General features: G+C 42.3%; 2 protein-coding genes across 3 annotated transcripts; one reads left to right on the top strand and one right to left on the bottom strand.

Annotated features, from left to right (window-relative positions):
• Positions 1-213: 213 nt before the first annotated feature.
• Positions 214-4,887, top strand: bhlhe41 (basic helix-loop-helix family, member e41). Its single transcript, XM_085168438.1, has 5 exons — positions 214-773; positions 868-934; positions 1,099-1,206; positions 1,311-1,422; positions 1,764-4,887. Exons 1-5 carry the CDS (start codon positions 712-714, stop codon positions 2,705-2,707), a joined length of 1,293 nt encoding a protein of 430 aa, XP_085024564.1. The 5' UTR covers positions 214-711; the 3' UTR covers positions 2,708-4,887.
• A 411-nt stretch (positions 4,888-5,298) lies between these two features.
• On the bottom strand, positions 5,299-18,117 carry rassf8a (Ras association domain family member 8a). 2 transcript variants are annotated; one of them, XM_085168437.1, is made up of 6 exons: positions 17,938-18,117; positions 12,585-12,784; positions 10,297-11,096; positions 9,941-10,138; positions 9,454-9,598; positions 5,299-7,161 (listed from the first exon to the last, which is right to left on the bottom strand). In XM_085168437.1, exons 2-6 carry the CDS (start codon positions 12,685-12,687, stop codon positions 7,040-7,042), a joined length of 1,368 nt encoding a protein of 455 aa, XP_085024563.1. In that variant the 5' UTR covers positions 12,688-12,784; positions 17,938-18,117; the 3' UTR covers positions 5,299-7,039. The 2 variants fall into 2 exon arrangements, with proteins under 2 accessions (XP_085024563.1, XP_085024562.1); XM_085168436.1 differs by having other exon boundaries at positions 17,754-18,117.
• Positions 18,118-18,599: the final 482 nt, after the last annotated feature.

Consider the following 18,599-nt stretch of genomic DNA (forward strand, 5'->3'; position numbering starts at 1 on the left):
GTCGCACAACAACGTACATAGAGCGTGCAGGGTGCATGAAAACGCACGAGCGCACACATTTTGTGGACTTTAAAAAGCTCACACCCCCCATGTTTACGCTCCGTGTTTACGCCACAATAACCTGTCTGCTGTTCAGGCTCGGTCACGTTACGTGACCAGTTCTTGTTTTTATCTCCCGAAGTGCGACTGTTCGTGATCAGTTTAGAAGTCTGTGTCTCGCTCCGGCAGCTCAGCGCTTGCACAGCAAACACGAGCTGTGAAGTTTTGTAGCCCATAAAACTAGATGCAAAACCGCTGCTTCTGGGGATCATTATTCTGCCTCGCTCCACGCGCCTGCGTCTGCTCCTTTGCATTTTGCGCACGAATCACGTTTCAGCAGCCTGGTCAAAATGGCCTGGACTAAGTCGCCATAGAAGCAGCGTCGATAGCTGCAATATTACAGACAAGGTCTAATTACCGGACTTTGTGCTGGTGCAGCCTACACGTGAGTCGGAAGCTGTTCCCAACCGGAGGCGCGCGTGCGCTCTAACCACAGAGCCGACGGCTTTGCAAAGTGGCAGCTCAGGGAACTATAGACATCAGTCTGACGCGCAGCTCCACTGGAGGACACGCACTGTGCATTATCTGCCTCAGCCGTCCGCGCGTGGGTCGTTGGAATAACAAACATTCCCAAAAGAAGCTCAGAAGAAGCAAAGAACCAGCAGAGGAGAGATGGATGAACGAATACCGCATTTACAGGACAGGCAGTTCATGGAGCACGCGGATTTCTTGGGGTGAGTATCGCTTTTGGCAAACTCTGTCAAAGTATGCCTAATAAACTGTCACGACGACCTGGTGAATAATCTGACACTTTCCCCGTGTCCGTAGGGTGGATTACCCCTCATTCTACATGTGTAAATCCAAAAGAGGAATAAAGCGAGAGGATGGTGGGAAGGTGCGCGCGTTGTTTTTTTTATATTATTTTTCTAATATGTAGCTTGTTTTCACAGTTGTTCCTTAAAAATACCACAAATGATATGAAACACACTGTAACTACTGTTATAGTGTTAATAGCGTGTTCCTGTTCTGATTAATTAAACACGCGTATTTTGTCAGCAGGACGCATACAAGTTACCACACCGGTTGATAGAGAAGAAGCGGAGAGACAGAATCAACGAATGTATAGGGCAGCTGAAGGATTTGTTACCCGAACATCTCAAGCTGTCGGTGAGATCACGAAATCATGAAAAGTTTTATATGTGCTCAGGACATGGCTTTACATGACAGAGACCTCGTAAACAGCCAAACACAACCTCTGATTTTCTCCACAGACGCTCGGGCACTTGGAGAAGGCAGTCGTCCTGGAGTTAACGCTGAAACACTTAAACGCGCTGACTGCTGTCACCGAGCAGCAGCACCAGAAGATTATTGCTTTGCAGAATGGTAAGATGAACGAACTCAATCCTCATATACATAAAGTTTTGTAAAGAAACTGCACTTCTTGACAATAATTAAATGCATATGGTTTTTTTTTTATCATTTAACTGACCGGATTTGGGGAAACTTTATTAATCTCCGTTTTTAAAATAGCAGAACGAGCAGAATTGAAGAAAGAGGAGCTAGAGTAGACTCAGCTTGGATGCTTTATTGTGTATTTCAAGATTCTTCCTATTAATACCGCATCTGTTCACTTTGTCTGAGTCGCTAGCCTCGTCTCGTCACTGGTTATGATGAGTATCTTACAGAATAATGATCTGTTACTCTTCAAACTCCTTGCTTCGCAGGAGACCGGTCGATGAAATCTTCCATTCACGCTGATCTGGATGCGTTCCACTCCGGATTCCAGGCCTGTGCCAAAGAGGTCCTGCAATACCTGAGTCAGTTTGAGAACTGGACGGCACGGGAGCAGAGGTGCGCGCAGCTGATCAACCACCTTCACAAGGTGCTGGCGCAGTTCCAGTCCGGCGCGCAGCCACTACAACACCAGCTGCCCGCCGGGGACGCACAGGATGGTCAGAAATCTGACAGCCAAGCCAACTGTGTCCCCGTCATCCAGAGGACCCAAGGTGGAGAGTTCAACGAGAATGACACAGACACGGACAGTGGATACGGGGGCGAGGCAGAAAAGAGCGACGGCAAAGATAAAGAATGTGAGCGCAGTAAGGCGCAGGGACAAAAGGCAGTGAAAATCAAGCAAGAGTTCGGAGATGAGCGGGCTGCCAAAAAACCAAAGATGAGCTGGCCTGGGAACGGGGCAGGGGGCGCAGACCTCACCAGGCCCGACGTGGCGTTTATGAACTCTCTGATGGGAATAAGCAGTGTGGGACAGCAGACACCGATTTGCATGCCTTTCTACTTCATTAACCCCTCAGCCGCTGCTTCTTACATGCCTTTTTTCGACAAGAACAACATTGAAAAGTACATGTATCCTGCGGCGGCCGCCCTTGCTTCCCCTTTCCCTTGGCTATATCCCGCTCACGCCTCAGCGGCGGCGGCGGCGGCCGCTGCTGCCGCGTTCCCCGGCCTGTCTGCGCACTTTGGAGCCGCTTGTCAGTCCAAGGACTCACCCTCTCTAGACACCGACGGGTCACTCGAGGCTGACGAGGGCTCACCTGAGGAGCGCGGGGAGAGTCCCGCTAGTGACGACGGAGAGGGTGACGTAGGCGACACGTCCCAGGAGAGCAAGAGTAGCTCACACGACCAGTTTTCTGGGTGTCAGAGGAGCTAATTAGTCCGCGTTACCTCTCTGCGCATTCTCGAGGAGTTTATGTATCTTCATTTTTTAATAATTAGGCTAATTTTAAACGGGGTTTCACAGGAGAGTTGCTCGTGTATAATATCTTGGCAAAAGAGAGGACAGTTGTGACGGCGCGTGCCTTTTGCACTTATGCTAGATTAAACAATCTGAATGATTATCGACAATGATTGACACTACACGGCCGTGTTGTGCTGGAGTTAGTTTTTTTATCCTCTTTGATAAACTATTTTGACATGGCAGCATTGGTGCCAAAACTTTGAGTACTGCAGCAGTGCGCAATATTCCAGTCAATGAGTCTCTTTGGATGTATGAAGTTGCAACTGACCTCTGCCAAGGTTATTAATAACTTGGCTGACTCTGACTGTAAATATTATTACCTGAAAGATTCATTACCATGTAAATGTGCACTAAATGGGGCCTATAAAATGGGTGGTCCTGGAAGTGCATCTATCCCCAACTTTGCATGGGTAAGCTGGGAGGCACATTACTGTACCTCCTGAGAACTGAAACGCATCCCCCTTTCAGAACATACACAGACAGCATCTCCATCATACACAACACATATAAAAGTCTCATGTTTTAATAAAACATTAGTAATACATTCACGGGAGAGGTGTTATGCATAAATTCCTTCATTTCACTCCCACTAAAGTTACTCTGGTTTCCGTTGCTTTCTGTATCCTTGTGGCAAAAAAAAAGAAAGAAAAAGAAGAAAGAAACAGATGTAATAAAACCATTAATGGAGAGACAAAGCCTTCATTCATAAGGATTTGCTTGACCAGCATATTGTACATCCCCTGACTGAAGCATTTCTGCACAGAGATGCAGTGACCTTCTGTACCTCCAGGAAACATTGTAGGATAGCACCTTAAAGATCTTTGATATTGAATGTACCTGTATTTTCCCAGCTGTTAAAGTTTGTATGTAGAATGGCATTGCTCTTTGAGTTACTCTTTTAAGTGCACTTTTTCTGCTTTTACCCACTCCACCCTGAAAAGTCACCTCATCATTAAAGTAAATCATTATAGTTCTCTTTGAACCTTTCTATTGTGTTGTCTTGAAATAAAAAAAAGAAGACTTTGTTCCATCAATGAAAAGAGATATTGGATATTTTGTGATGATTCCATGCAGTAAAGTGGGAGTTAACCAAGTTGCCAGATTTTACAAAAAACACACTGATTTCTAGCTCTTTCAGGGGTTAAAATCACAATCAAGTTTGAAAACCCTGAACCCAACTACACATCAGGTCATCATCTGGGATACTGTGCTATCATCATGTAAAACCATAGTTTGTTTTTTTTTTAAATGAACTAAAACTGGGAAAGAAAGTCTGGTCATTTTAAAAACTTTATCCTGGCCTCTTTTTATAAATAATTCCTGCAAGTATAGTGCTGTTCTGCTTTTTCAGATTTCTCACTGTATTTCGCCTACATGACATTGCTTTTGTAGTTTTCCCTCAGCTGGGTTTTTGCCTCAGATCTGTTATCAGCTGTTCTATAAAGTGGCATGTGTGTTTGTAAATAGGTTTTTGTGAATATATCAAGAAGTATACATGTCTTTGTCAATGTTGTAGAAGTCTATGGATTTTTTTTAAAGATTTAACTGAGCAACTGTTGCACATTTCGTTAATGCTTTACACATATGCTGTTCTAAATTATTGCTGATGAGTTGTAAAATAAATATCAAAATCTGAACATTGCAGATCACTTCTTATTCTACACCAGTTTTTCATGTCTTCACAGTCTTACGTGCAATAAAATCCAGCTTCGGTCATTGTCTATTAATAAGCAACGAGTCACGAGAAACAATACAAAATATTGGACAGCATTAGTATAATGGGATTAATGAATAATAAAAATATTAGAAGTTCAATGGGTGGAATGTAATGCTACACATCAGCTGACAGGTCACAGCAGAGGAATGTACAGTAAGCCAAGGCTTTAAACAAAAGTCATGTGATAAAAGGGGTGATGAAGTGAGATTATAGTCTGTCTGTACAGGCTGAAGAAAAACAGGGGGCCCTCATTCCAACCTGTCAAAAGCTTTAAACAAGGTTAAAACTCGTCTTTGTTGTTGCCGTTAATTGGCTTGTAGCAATATCATTTTAATATTAACATGGCATTCCAGTTTCTCACCCTTTTTTTTTTTTAAAGCAGTCTTGGTAACGGTATAAACAAGTTCATTATGCACGTTTCATTACTGATGGAATAAGACCCACACTATAAATCCAACAACAACAAAATTCAAAAAAAGTCTTAATTATGGTACAAAAAAAGAAAAACCCTTGAAGGTTTAGATTCAAAGTTTAGATTTTTTTTTTTTTTTTTTTTTTTTTTTTAATATATAAACAGCTCATTTTCATATTCTAACATTATTCTTTTTCCACACTGCATGTAAACATACCCAACTTCTGAGCATTTCCCACCATGTTTGCCTCAATTACAAAGTAAATGTCTCCCCCTACTGGTGAAAAGCGGAAACACTATACAACGTAGTACAGAATCCTTTTCATTTACACCCATGGGCTGTTTTTAACACTTACATCAAGCACCAGCGACACATTTAATTTTGTCAGATGGTTTATTGAACCATGCAATCCATGTCATATCAGCAGCCTGTTACAGCCATACATCTGTCAACACTTTGCAGTATATTAAGGCAGAGAAGAAGAAGAAAAAACAACAACAACAAAAAACAGGTTATGTACAGTTGACATCTTACGCTTTTCTAGAAGATATGCAGCTGTAAACAACGACCATAACTATGAGACAGTACTGATCCAAACTACAGTATAAATGTGCTGCATGACAAGTAATAAATCTAAACTAATGTTTACTTCATTTTACAGCACTACTGTTATGGTGACAATAATACACCAAGGGGGGGGAAAAAAAGCATGAAAACTAATGTACTTTCCTTCCACAGGGACACAAAAAAACAAAACAAACAAAAACAAAACAAAACAAAAAAACAACAACTATAGAAAAAAAAAATACTATATACTCTTTGCTGCTGTGCCGTTTTAGCTTCTCTCACTAATATCTACTCACATTTGGTCTAAACTGGCTATGCTCATTCCTTAAATGGCCCCACTAAAGATTTACTGTACATTATTTGAATACACCCACTGTGGAATTGATATAAGGCACTTTAATGTTAATTAGCAGCTGGACTACAACCCAAGGAGTTCACACGTTTGTGTTCGCGTGCACACACAGTCACACACAGTCACACACACAGTCACACACGATTTACTACTTAATAAGGGCTTCATACCTTGGCTATTTTGATGCGCATAGTTACAAACAAACTCTAATAGACACACTAGCTTAGCTGGAACTATCCACCCTATTACTACATGCCTCCATTTTCAGATCTAACTAACAGATTAAATGGAGTGTGGTTGCTGTGCACATTCATATATGGACAACATAATCATGCATCAAGACCTGCCTATCTTTGGCCATATGATAATCAAGAAAAACAAGCATAACACATTTGGCAAAAATATAGTGTGAGGACACAAAATGAAGAAAAAACACAAACAAAAAACAAAATCAGTGTAAAAGGATTAATAACACCATTTCAGTGTGCAGATATTACTGCAGGAATGAGGAACAGCATTGGTATGACGGTAAATGCACCGCTTGGTAATAAAATATACTAATCCACTAAATAAAGATGAAAAGTAAGAAAACATATTTACAATAAGCCGTCATTTTGGTGCATACAGAATGCAACATTCTACAGTAAGGAAAGCATTTGTGCATAGTTTTCATTTGAACAAAGATCGCAGGAATAGATTCTGATATGCAAAATGATGGATTGTTCACAATTTTACTCTAAGTAGATCCTTCACTTATTTAAGAATCAGCTGATTTTAAAGACATAAGGTTCATAGGTTCACATAGCCAAAATTCCAAAGGCAATAGTTTTGATTCACCATGCTATGCAGAAAACAATAAACATCATTCAGCAGGTACTGAAGTGAGAGTACATCAGGTGGATATGTTTATAACAAAAGGCCAGATGTTTACATGGTAATTTATTGGTTCCGTTATCATTTTTTTTCATGCCATAGCTGCTAACCATCTCTCATTCCTACCAAGTGCTCCATGCCTTTTAATCAAAGATTACATCTTCAAAGTAAAGGTTGCCTTAATTGAGAAAAACACAAAAACAGTGCATAGTAGTGTGCTACGGAGGCATTCTGTACTAAAATATCAACTTACAAAACTGTTCTGGGGTGAAACTGGCTGTTGGCACGGGGGCGAGATGTGTTGCTTCCACAGCAGAACCGTCTCACACATAGATGCCTTCTGGGTTCAGACCAGAGCTGAGAGGACTGTGAAGGGCCCGGAGATGATTGGGCATCGGGAGGGTCGACACAGGGCGCTTTAACGAGCCAGACAGGGGCACTAAATCTGACAACAAATATAAAAACATCACCAAAATGAGAAACAATACTCTAACTATCAAGTGCATTTCAAAATTTTAATAATAAAAGCATTGGACTGTGGCAAGCGGCATCAAAGACTAACATTTAGCATTTTTTTTAAATTTAAAACTTGATTTATGATCAACTAATGCCTCAAAGCTTATGAATAAACGCAAATTTTAATGGTGAGATTTCCAAATGACAACCATTAGTTAAAAACATACACATGCTGATGATGTAATGCAGTGTAATTTTGCTAAACGGGCACCAGGGGGCAGGACTGGGCCGTGCAAAGAATCAGCCAGTGCAGTTAATTTTAATGGCCAGGAACTAAAGCCTTTGTTGATTTACACTCTGCATTGAAGGTTACAAGAAGATCATCATCAACCCTCCATTATTACTTTTCATAATGAGAAACTATTACCATGAAGTGCATCCAAGAGATCCAATGGTGTAAACAGCTCAATTCAATTAGCACAAATCCAATGTGGCATACATTATTACACCACCAGTATAACCAAACTATATAACCAGCGTCACTATATGCACAGTAAATGGAATTCATTCAGATGAATGACTTCATTTAAATAAAGCGATTCAATATTCAGTATTAATAAACGGAAATCCAGGTTTTTATTTACTTAAAAATAAATGCTCAGTTTTTAAGGAGGTGTGAATGTGGAGTACATTTATGATATCATATTTATGCCTTTGCATTTATACATTTGGTTCTGAGGTTGTTGTTTTTTGTTTTTTTTAAATATATTTTTATTGATTTTATAATTGAGCAGTATACAACAATCACCCTCAAAAGAACACAATAGAAGGTGGACGGCAAGTCAACAAGGTGGTAATACAGCATACATAAATGTTAAGACAGAGTATATTTCACTTAAGTTTATCCATCAGGCTAATGACTGGTTGCCAAATCTTATAAAACACACTCTCTCGGTTAGACAAGGTAAACCTGATATTCTCCAGATGGAGTACATTTCCAAATTCTTTCAACCACATTTCGAAGGTAGGAGGTTTATCAGACTTCCAGCAGAAAAGTATCAGCTTTCTGGCCACAAGTGTAGTCATTGACACAACTTGCGTCTCTGTCTTGTCCCTTGCCCATCCCGGTTCAGACACCCTGAACAATGCTGCAAAGGGGGTACATGGGACCTCCCTGCCAATGGCTTTGGTCAGAAAATCAAACAAATGATTGAGGTTGGTTTTTTTTATGTTTTTACAAAGGCTGAATTGCAAAACTTAAGAGTTATATCAAACTGTGGGTTGGTATCGTAAAGTTTTTAACAACTAGCTGGATGATGGTTCATTTCCTTTGTTGCATTACTTTCTCACTGAGTGCTCTTAATTTACGTGTCAGCTGTCTGACGGTTTCTTGTAGGACGAGATAGCTTTGGTCCAATGACCCACCACAGAAACGTCTGAAGATGTGAAGGAGTCGAGAATAAATAAACGAAGCAAACAACTGATACTAGGTCTCCCTTTATTCAGACTGATGTGGAGATTAAAACTGCCACAGAAGGGGGTAATAAACTAGGTCTGAGCCCTTTACCTACCACAGTTTTCAGCAGGATAATCTCGCTCTCTTTCTCTCACGCAAACATACTCTTAAGCTTTTATCCTACATAATAAAGAACTCTCACTCTTGCTCCCTATGAACATACATGGGCATACTGAGCTCCCTAGCAACCTTGCCTTGAGCCTTTGCCTTCCCAGTTTAACGAGTCAGTTGATGGGACAAGGTGAGGGAGAGCCATCGAGATACTTTTTTTCTACCTAATCTAATTTGAATCCCTAAAACCAAGTCTTGGCCCTCAGCAGTTAGTCTCTACCTGCTGGTCCAAGGTGAATACAATCCCTACAGTTTACAATGAGATTAAGCTCAAAGAAAACAAACACTTAAACACACAGCAGAGTCATTTTCACTCAGCATGCTGTTAAGACACGAGGCAGCAGAATAACGAGCGCCTCGATGGAACAGACTGACTGTATTAATGCACAGGCAAACTCAATCTCAGCTTTCTTACTTCATTAAAAAGAGATCACATGTTAAGCATGTGAAAAACCACCAAAGGCACGCTGCACTATGACATACTATTAGTTCAAAGCACTTGCTTATGAAACCACTGTTACAGACTCCACACTTTGGCTACAAAAGCATCCACGTTGCAATACGGAGTTGTAGTTACATATTTTACTCCAAAGAAAACTCCTCAGAAGACCCGAAACAGCTACTTATTCAATGTTTGGAAGAAAATTTCATTACCTATACCGGGGCTGTTGTGGGTACTTCCTTCCTCAGCAGGCTCAGCTGGCAGTACAGTGACCTTGGTGCCAGTCTGCTTGATGAACTGCTGCAGGTTAACCTGCCTCAGCTCCTTGGTCAGCTGCTCCAGGTCGTGCTGCATGTCCTTCAATAAAAAAAACGCAGCAGTGGGAGAAATTATTTTTCAGAGGACCGCAAAGCATTACCAGCAGCTTCAGACAGCTTTCAGTTCAGACAAATGCTCAAAATGTTTGACTAATTAAAAAAAAACAACAACAACAAAAAAAACATCAGCACTTGTTTGTTATCAGTGATTCCTATTGATTCTAAATTGAGTGAGTAATACTCAGCACTCCTCTATCACTGTTCCTCACAGATTAGAGGAGCAGTGCTAAAGAAGAGCTTGCTGATAGAGTTGTGTTATAATTACATCATTCTGCAGCAGTGTTTTCATAGAAAGTTTGCACACTGCATTCAAATCAGTCACCTGCAATTTCTTGCTACTCTGTCCAAGCGACCTGTCCACAGCTTTGCAACTGCTCTCCAGCTGGACAGCCTGTCTTTCTTGGGCCTTCAATTCTGATTTGATCCTAAGGACCTGAGCCCGAGCTTCAGCCTCACTGACCCACTGCGTCTCCTGCCGCTCTCTCTGCAGTTTCTCTTCTTCCAGGCCTGCCTCTACACCCTGAAGGTGGAAGAAAAAAAAAAGAAACTAAACTACTCAGGAAAAGGAAGGAACAAAAGATGACTAGAAAGTCTGTAAAACCTTTGAAACAATGATAAACACTTATTTTCCCCCCACAAATCCAATCAAAGAAAAAAAAGCTCCCACATACAACACACCTGCACCATTGCCAGTTTCTCCTCAATCTCCAGTTCACAGCTCTGCAGACGCCCACGAAGCTCCTGCAGCCTTTCCTCCAGCTGTCTCTCACTTTCGAGCTCAATTTGTAGCTCAGTGGCCCAAAACTCCTCTTCCTCCATCTCCACCTCATTCTTCCTCAGGTACTTCTCCAACCTCAGGATCTCCTCTATTAACCCTCCACCAACACCCGGGTTCCCAGCGCACCCTTCACCTCGGCCCCCTCGTCCTTCAGCCCAGACTTGAAGTTCAGCTTCATAGGCCTCAATCTTTTTTTCCAACACGTTGAGAGTCTCTCTCTGCAGACCGACCAGCCTGACCAGATCTTCCATGCGGCAGGCCCAAAGGCTGGGGGACGTGGTCCCGATAGTGGGTCCAGCATGGTGAAGGCTTCCTCCGTTTCCTAGAAGAAGCCTTCGTTTGGCTTCGGCTTCACCAATCCGGCCTCCGCTCAGTATCTCCCTAAGGCTTCTGGGTGCACCAGTGAATGTAAGAGACTTGCGGCGGGGTTCACGGCGGCGAAGGGAGCGATCATTGGGATGACGAAGCTTTGCAAGCGGAGGGAGGCTTTGCCGATGCAGACCGCGTTCTGGCCCCCTGAGAGGGGGCCCTTCTGAGGGGGGTCTTTCAGTCAGTGAAGGGCCTGTGCGGTGCAGGATCAGCTGGACATCACCAGCATACTGGCCCCAAGTGTTCAGGGAAGCCACGGGGCTTTCGTGAGGGGCTAAGTGACGCTCAGTGTCGCGCCATTTTTCTACAAGAGTGTATCTTCCAGTGCGACCTGAAAACAACACAGTATAGCACATTTACATTTACGTGACAACTGCTGCTAGGAAAAATCTCTAAAACAAAGTCATAGAAATGCAGTCGTGATGTGATCAACATACACCAAACATTGACTAAGAAAACTTGGGTCCTAATATTCAACTGGATGTTGAGACGACAAAGTCTGAAAGATGTGCGTCTAGCATTCAAACTCCAGAGATCCCATTCCGATCAGGTATTGGAGGGAAATGCTGGAAAAACTACCTAAAGACCAGCAAACCAGTGCCAAGAGTCCCACTTTCACACCATATTCTGGCAGGACAAGGGAGACCTACAAATATTATGCAAGTGGTTTTAATTGATTGGTGTTTACAATCTTTCCAACCTTTAAACCATTAGCACACACAGATTAGAATGATGACCTCATTGCAATGATTTTTCTGGCTGCATAAACAATACCAGTTAACAATTTCACCCAGCTTATTTACATGGTTTCTGAAACACCTTATAGTGGTTTTTATAATTGCAGTAAGAGCATTGAGTCTCACACTATAGAGTACAATCTGAACATAGTGTAAAAATACTGTCTGGAATACAGAACATTCAGCCTAAACAGGATGTGAGCTGCACAGATCTGCATTGTTGGGGTGTTATTAAGCGATTTCAGCTCAATGAGCAATCCTTTCACAGTACATTTCATTCAATGATTATAACAAAGAAACTGCTTTCTGCTGTTTAGGGAAAACGTAGACGCAACACTTAGTAGTAGAGTGCAGACAGAAAAGGTTTAAGCACCAGATCAATTCTGATGTCTGATCACTTAACATGGCGTTAAAAAGCAAAGGAGGGGGCTCAGAAGTGCTGCTTTCTCAGTTTGGCAGGAGACTGAGGGATGAGTCAGACTTTCCTTCCTCCTCCCCCTCCTCCTCCTACCCTGGGCTTTGTGGAAAGTGATGTCAATACAGTATGCTCAAGTGCCCCTGTTCTTGCAGGAGCCATATGGAAAGAGAGAGTAGGGTGTTGAGATCTAAGGAAGTACCAATGAAGCCTACGACCCACTACATCTCTGCAGGGACTTAGCATGTAGGCTAAGGAGACTCTGTTTTTTCACTTCATTAGGACTTACTCGGCATTTAGGGGATTTAAACCAAGATTAAAGCTTTGTGGGTTGGCTAACGCATAAAAATACACTTGATGAAAGTTACTGTCTGTTCAGTGTTTGTGGTATTAAAAAAAATAATTGTAAACTATTCAAGCTTTGGCCAACATGTATAAGAAAAATAATTTATTATTATTAGCCAATTATCAGTGTCTTTTTACAGCAGGTGTAACCTTTCATGTTTTCACGATGACATTTTTGTGCAGAAATCAGTTACTTACTGATGCATGACAATACTAATACATTCACACTACTTGAATCAAGAGATGCAAGACAGTTCTTGAATTGTGAATGACCTTCTTTAGGTGTGCTTATTGTAGCTTTCATAAAATAGGGATTATTTACCTATGGCCTGTGCCAGAGCAATCACCACTTCCTGGCAGGTGGTTGCCTCAGTGACCCCACAGACAACCCTCTGGACTCCATCCACCCATACTTTGAGCTCCATGCTGGGTCAGAAGCAAGGGGGCCGGGTGCTGCGTGCTGGCCCCAACATTACTGAAGGTGGCAATGGCAGGGCAGCGGAAGCCCCTCTGATTAATTCGCTGTGGAGAGAACAAGGGGAAACAGGAAGTCTTTAGTCTGCATGTACTCAAGGACAAAGGTGTATACTTCCTACTTGTTAACAAGAACCCAGTTGGGGGAAAGGGAAGGGAAAAATAATAATGTGGAGGTAGAGTGGCTATTTTCGCAGTAGGTTAAGGTAAGAAATAATCCAGTGAGAGTGACTCAAAGAGGCTGGCATGCCAGGGCCAGCTGGCCATAACGCTGTTGTTTTGTTCTTCTCTATGAATAGGTACATGTCGGTTGGGGGTGCAGGAAGAGAGTGCCAGGAGACATTCCCAAGGCCAGTTCCTGCTTTTGTACAGCTGCGACGAAAGAAAGATTAACTCAGTTATGCAGGGTGGACAGAAACAGAGAAGGAATGTAAACGTAATTTAAAACAAAGGAAAGAAAGAATCACAACACAGGGGAGTAAAGATACGTTTTGGATGTGTGCTCACGGTTCTGTAAAATGCCCGTGGCATGTCTATCGTATTGACAGAATCCCGTATTCTCCACTGTGGAACAATACAGCTAAATACAAGAAAAGATGTATCCTCGTGAAGTTTAATATTAACATTGACTGATTTATACCAACAGCTATGTGGCTATGCCTATGAAAGCTGGTTACTTCCACAAAGATGTAAATAACCAGTGACAAAACACCGCACACGAAACAAGAATCTACACGGAGGCATCCGTCGACATGCACTTCAAGGACAGCGACCGAATGAATGCATACTTTCTCTGCAGACCTGTATCACTCTCCATGAATCTAACCTTCAATGCACCTACACGACTGTGTCAAAAGGTTCTTTTGTTCACCCCCCGCCGTTAAACCTCCTGTACGCCCCACATATCTCCTGTCCACAACCACAAAGTCACCATCGCCAATTGTTTTTCTAAATATGGTCAAGACGTTGTGCAGTGCTACAAGGTATGGTATGCAAGAATAGAGAAACAGAAGTAGACTTCTTAATAATATTTACTGTTTTAAAAGATGGTCCACAAAGCCTATCAGAAATTTAAGTTGATATTTTTAAAATGATTGTTTTTAGAATAGGGAATTTGTGGGAATAGGTTAATTGGATAATCCAAATTGCCACTAGGTGTGAATGTGCGAGTGAATGTGAGTGCGAATGGTTGTCTGTCCCTGTGTGTTGGCCCTGCGACAGACTGGCGACCTGTCCAGGGTGTACCCCGCCTCTCGCCCTATGACAGCTGGGATAGGCTCCAGCGCCCCCCGCGACCCTGAGAAGGATAAGCGGAAGCGAATGGATGGATGGATGGATGTTTTTAGAAATTTAAAAACAGCCAAAGTGTTGGATTAAAAAATATATATATTTTTTTTAATCCTCCAATTTTCATAATACTGACTGAAGAATTTTGTACCTATCTGCAATACAAAAAGCAGAAAAGCAGAAAAGCAAAAACCCTAGTTTCAATGCAGTGTGTGTTATGTGTGTATGTGCACTAGTGTCATCTAGTTTCAGTCTATTCTCGGCACATTATGCTTGTAAAGTGCTATTATCCGTCTTTTAAAACAGAATCTAAATGCTTGAAGGACGTAGAGGAACATGAATAACGGGCAACACAAGCAGACGCTTAGATTTTTCTGCCATCACTCAAAGACCTTTTTCCAGGGGGGCGTAGAAACAGTAACAGGCACTGATTAGGTCTTGATGCAAAGCAGTCATAGTGGAGCAGCCAGAGGTGATCAGCCATTCTGATTGGAAGAAAAAAAAAAGAAAAAAAAACTATAGCAACACTTCCAGACTAATGGCATCTGGCTGAAAGGGATTTTAAAAAGACCACTGCATGGAACACTTTGTATTTCACTGGCATTAGAAATATCTGCTGGCTGATTCAGGGCCTCTTCTTTGCAAAAGCTCTATAAGACTCAGAGGGGAATTTACAAATGTCACTTGGTTTAGTCCAGGCTTGCAACATTTGTATTCATTACCATTAACCCAGAAAACCCAACTGATGATACAGGCACAGCGGTGCGGGGCAGAGTGCCATCCTGAGCCCTGCAAGCTCCATTCCTCTGGCCAGTCAAAGCCACAGCCTGGGGAGATGCCCGCCTGCTGATTTGGGCAGCTTGTGTTTTGCCAGAGAAGCATTTCACAAGACAGAGAAACACTTGAATTTCTGCAAATTCTGCTTAAGCGCATTTGAGCCAAGATCAGCTGCATAAAAAAAAACATCAACCTCAAATGACTTTAGTGACTGCTCACATTTGTTTCGCTCTGGTATTGGTTAAGTACCACTGACTGATGACGAAGTCTTCTTTGAGTGGTGAGGTGGACGAGCAGAAATGAGCAGCCTGCCTGGCCGGCTGCTGATGACACTTCTCCAGACCTACAGGAGCACACCAAGCTGGCAGGGAAAAGGCTTCTACTGGCTGCTGCTGTAAACAAGCTACCATATGCTCCTGTGGGTGTTTCAGCACAACCAACACATTTCAGTAACATACAGTACACAGAAATACTGTAGGAGTTTCAATGTTAGAGCTTAAATACGGAACTGCGTCTTGGATTTACAGTCTGTCAGCCATCGCGATCTGGCAGGTGTATTGTGCATTTTATCAGTATGCTGAACAAGGGGACATCAAAGCCAGTGTGCTTCACCAAGGAAAAGGCCTGTAAAGCAGCAAAAACAAAACAAAACACAAGACTATAAAATAAAATGTTTCTTATAAAATTCCAGTTCCTGTCTATATTTGCTAACCATTGTTCAACAAGGTGGTAAACAATGCTACTAGCAGAGGTTCAGGCATTGCAATATTACTGGAATTTGCATTCAGCATCTTTATTAATAAAGATTTATAGCAGAAGCCTTCTGAGATTTAAACCTCCCCCACACTGCTGTTAACTAAACACAATAGGATCCTTCTTATAGACTGGAGCAACAAAAGTCTTCTCTAAGCCTTCCAGCCTATTACTTACCAAACTTTAATTCAAATTGCACACCCTGCGGGGTAGCATGTAATTAGCAGCAATTTATACTCTGCTGTAATTGGTAGCAGACCTGTTGTGAAATAGATCTCTGTGAGCAGCCAGAGACAGATGATGGTTTTATTGTGGAGGCGACTGGGTTGGAACAAACTGGAGTAATCTACTGCTTCCCTTTTAGTCAAGCGCTACAACTACATAAACAAGTATAATCCCTGGCCTTAAATCACTTGTGTGAGGCAAAAGTTTTTAATTAATGTAAGACATGATATCATGGAACAATTGTGGCTTAAAGTTATCCATCTTGCACTGATGACCAGATAAAGAAGTTCGTGATCACAGATATGCCAGCCTAGAGTGTGTACAATTCCTGTGCAACTGTAAACATCACAGAGCATGGTAAGGACTAGAGAAAAGCCTTGATCCTGGAGAGTGGAAACTGATAACATACAGGGTATGCATTCCTGGGCTGTGAGAATCCAATAGGCCGTGACTAAGAGATAAGAAAGCTATGGGGTCCTTTGCATAGTGATACTGGTGGCGATGGAAAATACAACAGTAGGTAATGGCACCTAAATAACATGAACCTACAATAATAATAATTACAAGGTCAGAAAAATTGCGTTTGCAAGGCTCAAACTGAGGATTCCCAATTGATGGTTGTTGTCCATTTATTGCAAATCCGCTGAAAACGTAGCAGAAGATAATGGATTGCATTCAACATACTTATTACATGTGAAGCTTTTTAAATGTGTGTGCCTTAAGTAAATGCTCCAAGCCACCAAAGTAACCCCAAAAATAAGGACAAACAAGTTTCCAGCACTTCCTCAGAATTTGTGTTTTCGCTCTGAAGATAGGAGAGTTTGGGATTAAACCCCCATCCAGTTAGGCTACACCCAGCACCCACAGCTCTTGGGATGTCTCCAGTGGCCCCTTGCCCTGGAGCTACTCCTCTCTCTTTTTTTTCTGTCTGGTTGATATTAAACTATTAAGCGCTGAAGCAACCTCCCCCATTTGGGAGGTCAGTGCTGGCAGAATCTGGAACATCTGGACAGCACGTTCAGCCAGCAATAATGCCGCCTTTGTTCCCTTGCCATATTCTCTGCTCACTAGCCAGCTTTAAAGAGCCAGAGGGCCAAGCAGCAGGCTCCTGCAGCAGGGCAGCACAGCGGCGGCTCAGCGGGGCAACCAGAGGCCTTTGGCCAATTTCTTTTACATGTTACTGTGGTTTGCAAAGCTGCAGCTGTGAGTCAAACTGTTGCGTGTGCGTTTATAGAACTCAAATGGTTTTTACAGGAGCAACTGAAGTGGCAGCCACGAAAAAATGTGCCAATTATATATATTTTTTCCAGTCTGTAGGTGGTTGTTTTCAGCCTGGTCTTCATGGTTCTTTACAGAATGCAGAAAAGACCACCAAATGACTCGATTTCGCTACCAAACCCAAGTAATGCTCCAAGGCTGCAGAGAATAAGACATTGTGCAAGTGCAACAACTCTACAGGTTGGTTCTGCTGCACTTGGTGTGTGTGTGTCAATGTGGTTAAAGCACTGGAGCTTTAGACAGAATAAACCAAGTGTCTCTATATGCAGATTATTAAATTATTAAACATGCATACATACTTTTGAGACCATACAAGCTTGACATATTTGCAGAAGAAGCTGCAGCTTACCCGATATTGTGGAAAAACCCGGGGCAAGCCAACACAACACGGGCAAACATGAGTCACATGATTGTAACTGACAATATTTCTAAAATTCACGTGAAAGAACGCAAGGAGCATTGTGAGCTGAAACACCTCAAAAACAAGCACCTTCTAGCTGCTTGTGTAGCTCGAGCTGTAGTTGGTGTTGAGTGGGAGGAAGCCGGAGAAATGGCGATAGTGGGCTGTAGTGGGTCCTGAGCAGCCCAACTAAATTCTACTACAGAAATGTTTCCGTTATCTCCGCCTTACACGCAACTACAGCGGGCTCAGCTGCGGCGCAATCTGCGAATAATCAACGTTGCGTAACGGTCTTACCTTTGCTGGATTAAAGTTAGTCCTTCCTGTCCGGACTGAAGTTTAGAGGGAAAACACAGGTAGAGGAGAGAATTCCGCAAAATTCGTCCTCCTTTTTCAGCATTGCCCAGTAAATCACTACCAACGAACTGCGACAAAGTCACGTTTCGAAAACAGAAAAAAAACAGAGGCTAAGGAAACCCACCGAAAACAGATGAACTGACGCTTCAATCCGCGGTCCGAAAGTTTGTGTCAGTCCTCTCTAGGCACACAGTCTTTTGCGGTCTCACCAATAAGCTGCGGAAAAAGCCCCTCTCCCCCGTTTCATTACTCCTGCTGGTAAATACATCGCATTGGAACTGGGACGCACCGCAAGGCATTGTGGACTGTTTTAAAGCTGCAATACACTGTGAGGGGGAGGATGACTTCCAGCCAACTTTTACAGATCCGCAGACTTTTTAAAAGAAGAAGAAAAATACCATGCAGGGTTTTCTTACATAAGGAAATACTGGGTCGCGTAGGCTGTGACTGAAAATCTGCCCGTGAGAGAGCGAAAAAGCTTTGAACTACAGTTAGACTGCACCAAAAGAGTGAAAATAGACATTTAAACACCATCGTGTTTCACTTCCAGTTCTGTTGAGACACCATAAAGGCAAGCTCACATAAAGAGCTGATAAATCAACATTGTATCATCTAACTGAAAAAAGGTCAAATTGGTGCTCTGAACACTTTTTTTTCAAACAACATCATTTACACTGTCAAATATTCCTATTAGAAATCACGTGAATGAATTTGTAGGCTGCATTTACATTCCCTCAGTTTCTTGCAAATACACAGCATGCAGATGCATGCAAACTGATGCAAATG

This window comes from Neolamprologus multifasciatus, chromosome 7 (assembly GCF_963576455.1).
Source record: "Neolamprologus multifasciatus chromosome 7, fNeoMul1.2, whole genome shotgun sequence".
NCBI classification, from domain to species: Eukaryota; Metazoa; Chordata; class Actinopteri; order Cichliformes; family Cichlidae; genus Neolamprologus; species Neolamprologus multifasciatus.

Bases quoted from the DNA above. Each gene is read 5' to 3' on its own strand.
- rassf8a (XM_085168437.1), bottom strand. From the start codon at position 12,687: ATGGAGCTCAAAGTATGGGTGGATGGAGTCCAGAGGGTTGTCTGTGGG. The intron at 11,097-12,584 runs GTAAATAATCCC...TGTTGTTTTCAG, and splicing joins TGCTCTGGCACAGGCCATAG to GTCGCACTGGAAGATACACT. The intron at 9,599-9,940 runs GTGACTGATTTG...TTTTTATTGAAG, and splicing joins AGAGTAGCAAGAAATTGCAG to GACATGCAGCACGACCTGGA.
- bhlhe41 (XM_085168438.1), top strand. From the start codon at position 712: ATGGATGAACGAATACCGCATTTACAGGACAGGCAGTTCATGGAGCAC. The intron at 1,207-1,310 runs GTGAGATCACGA...TTTTCTCCACAG, and splicing joins CCGAACATCTCAAGCTGTCG to ACGCTCGGGCACTTGGAGAA. The intron at 1,423-1,763 runs GTAAGATGAACG...CTTGCTTCGCAG, and splicing joins GATTATTGCTTTGCAGAATG to GAGACCGGTCGATGAAATCT.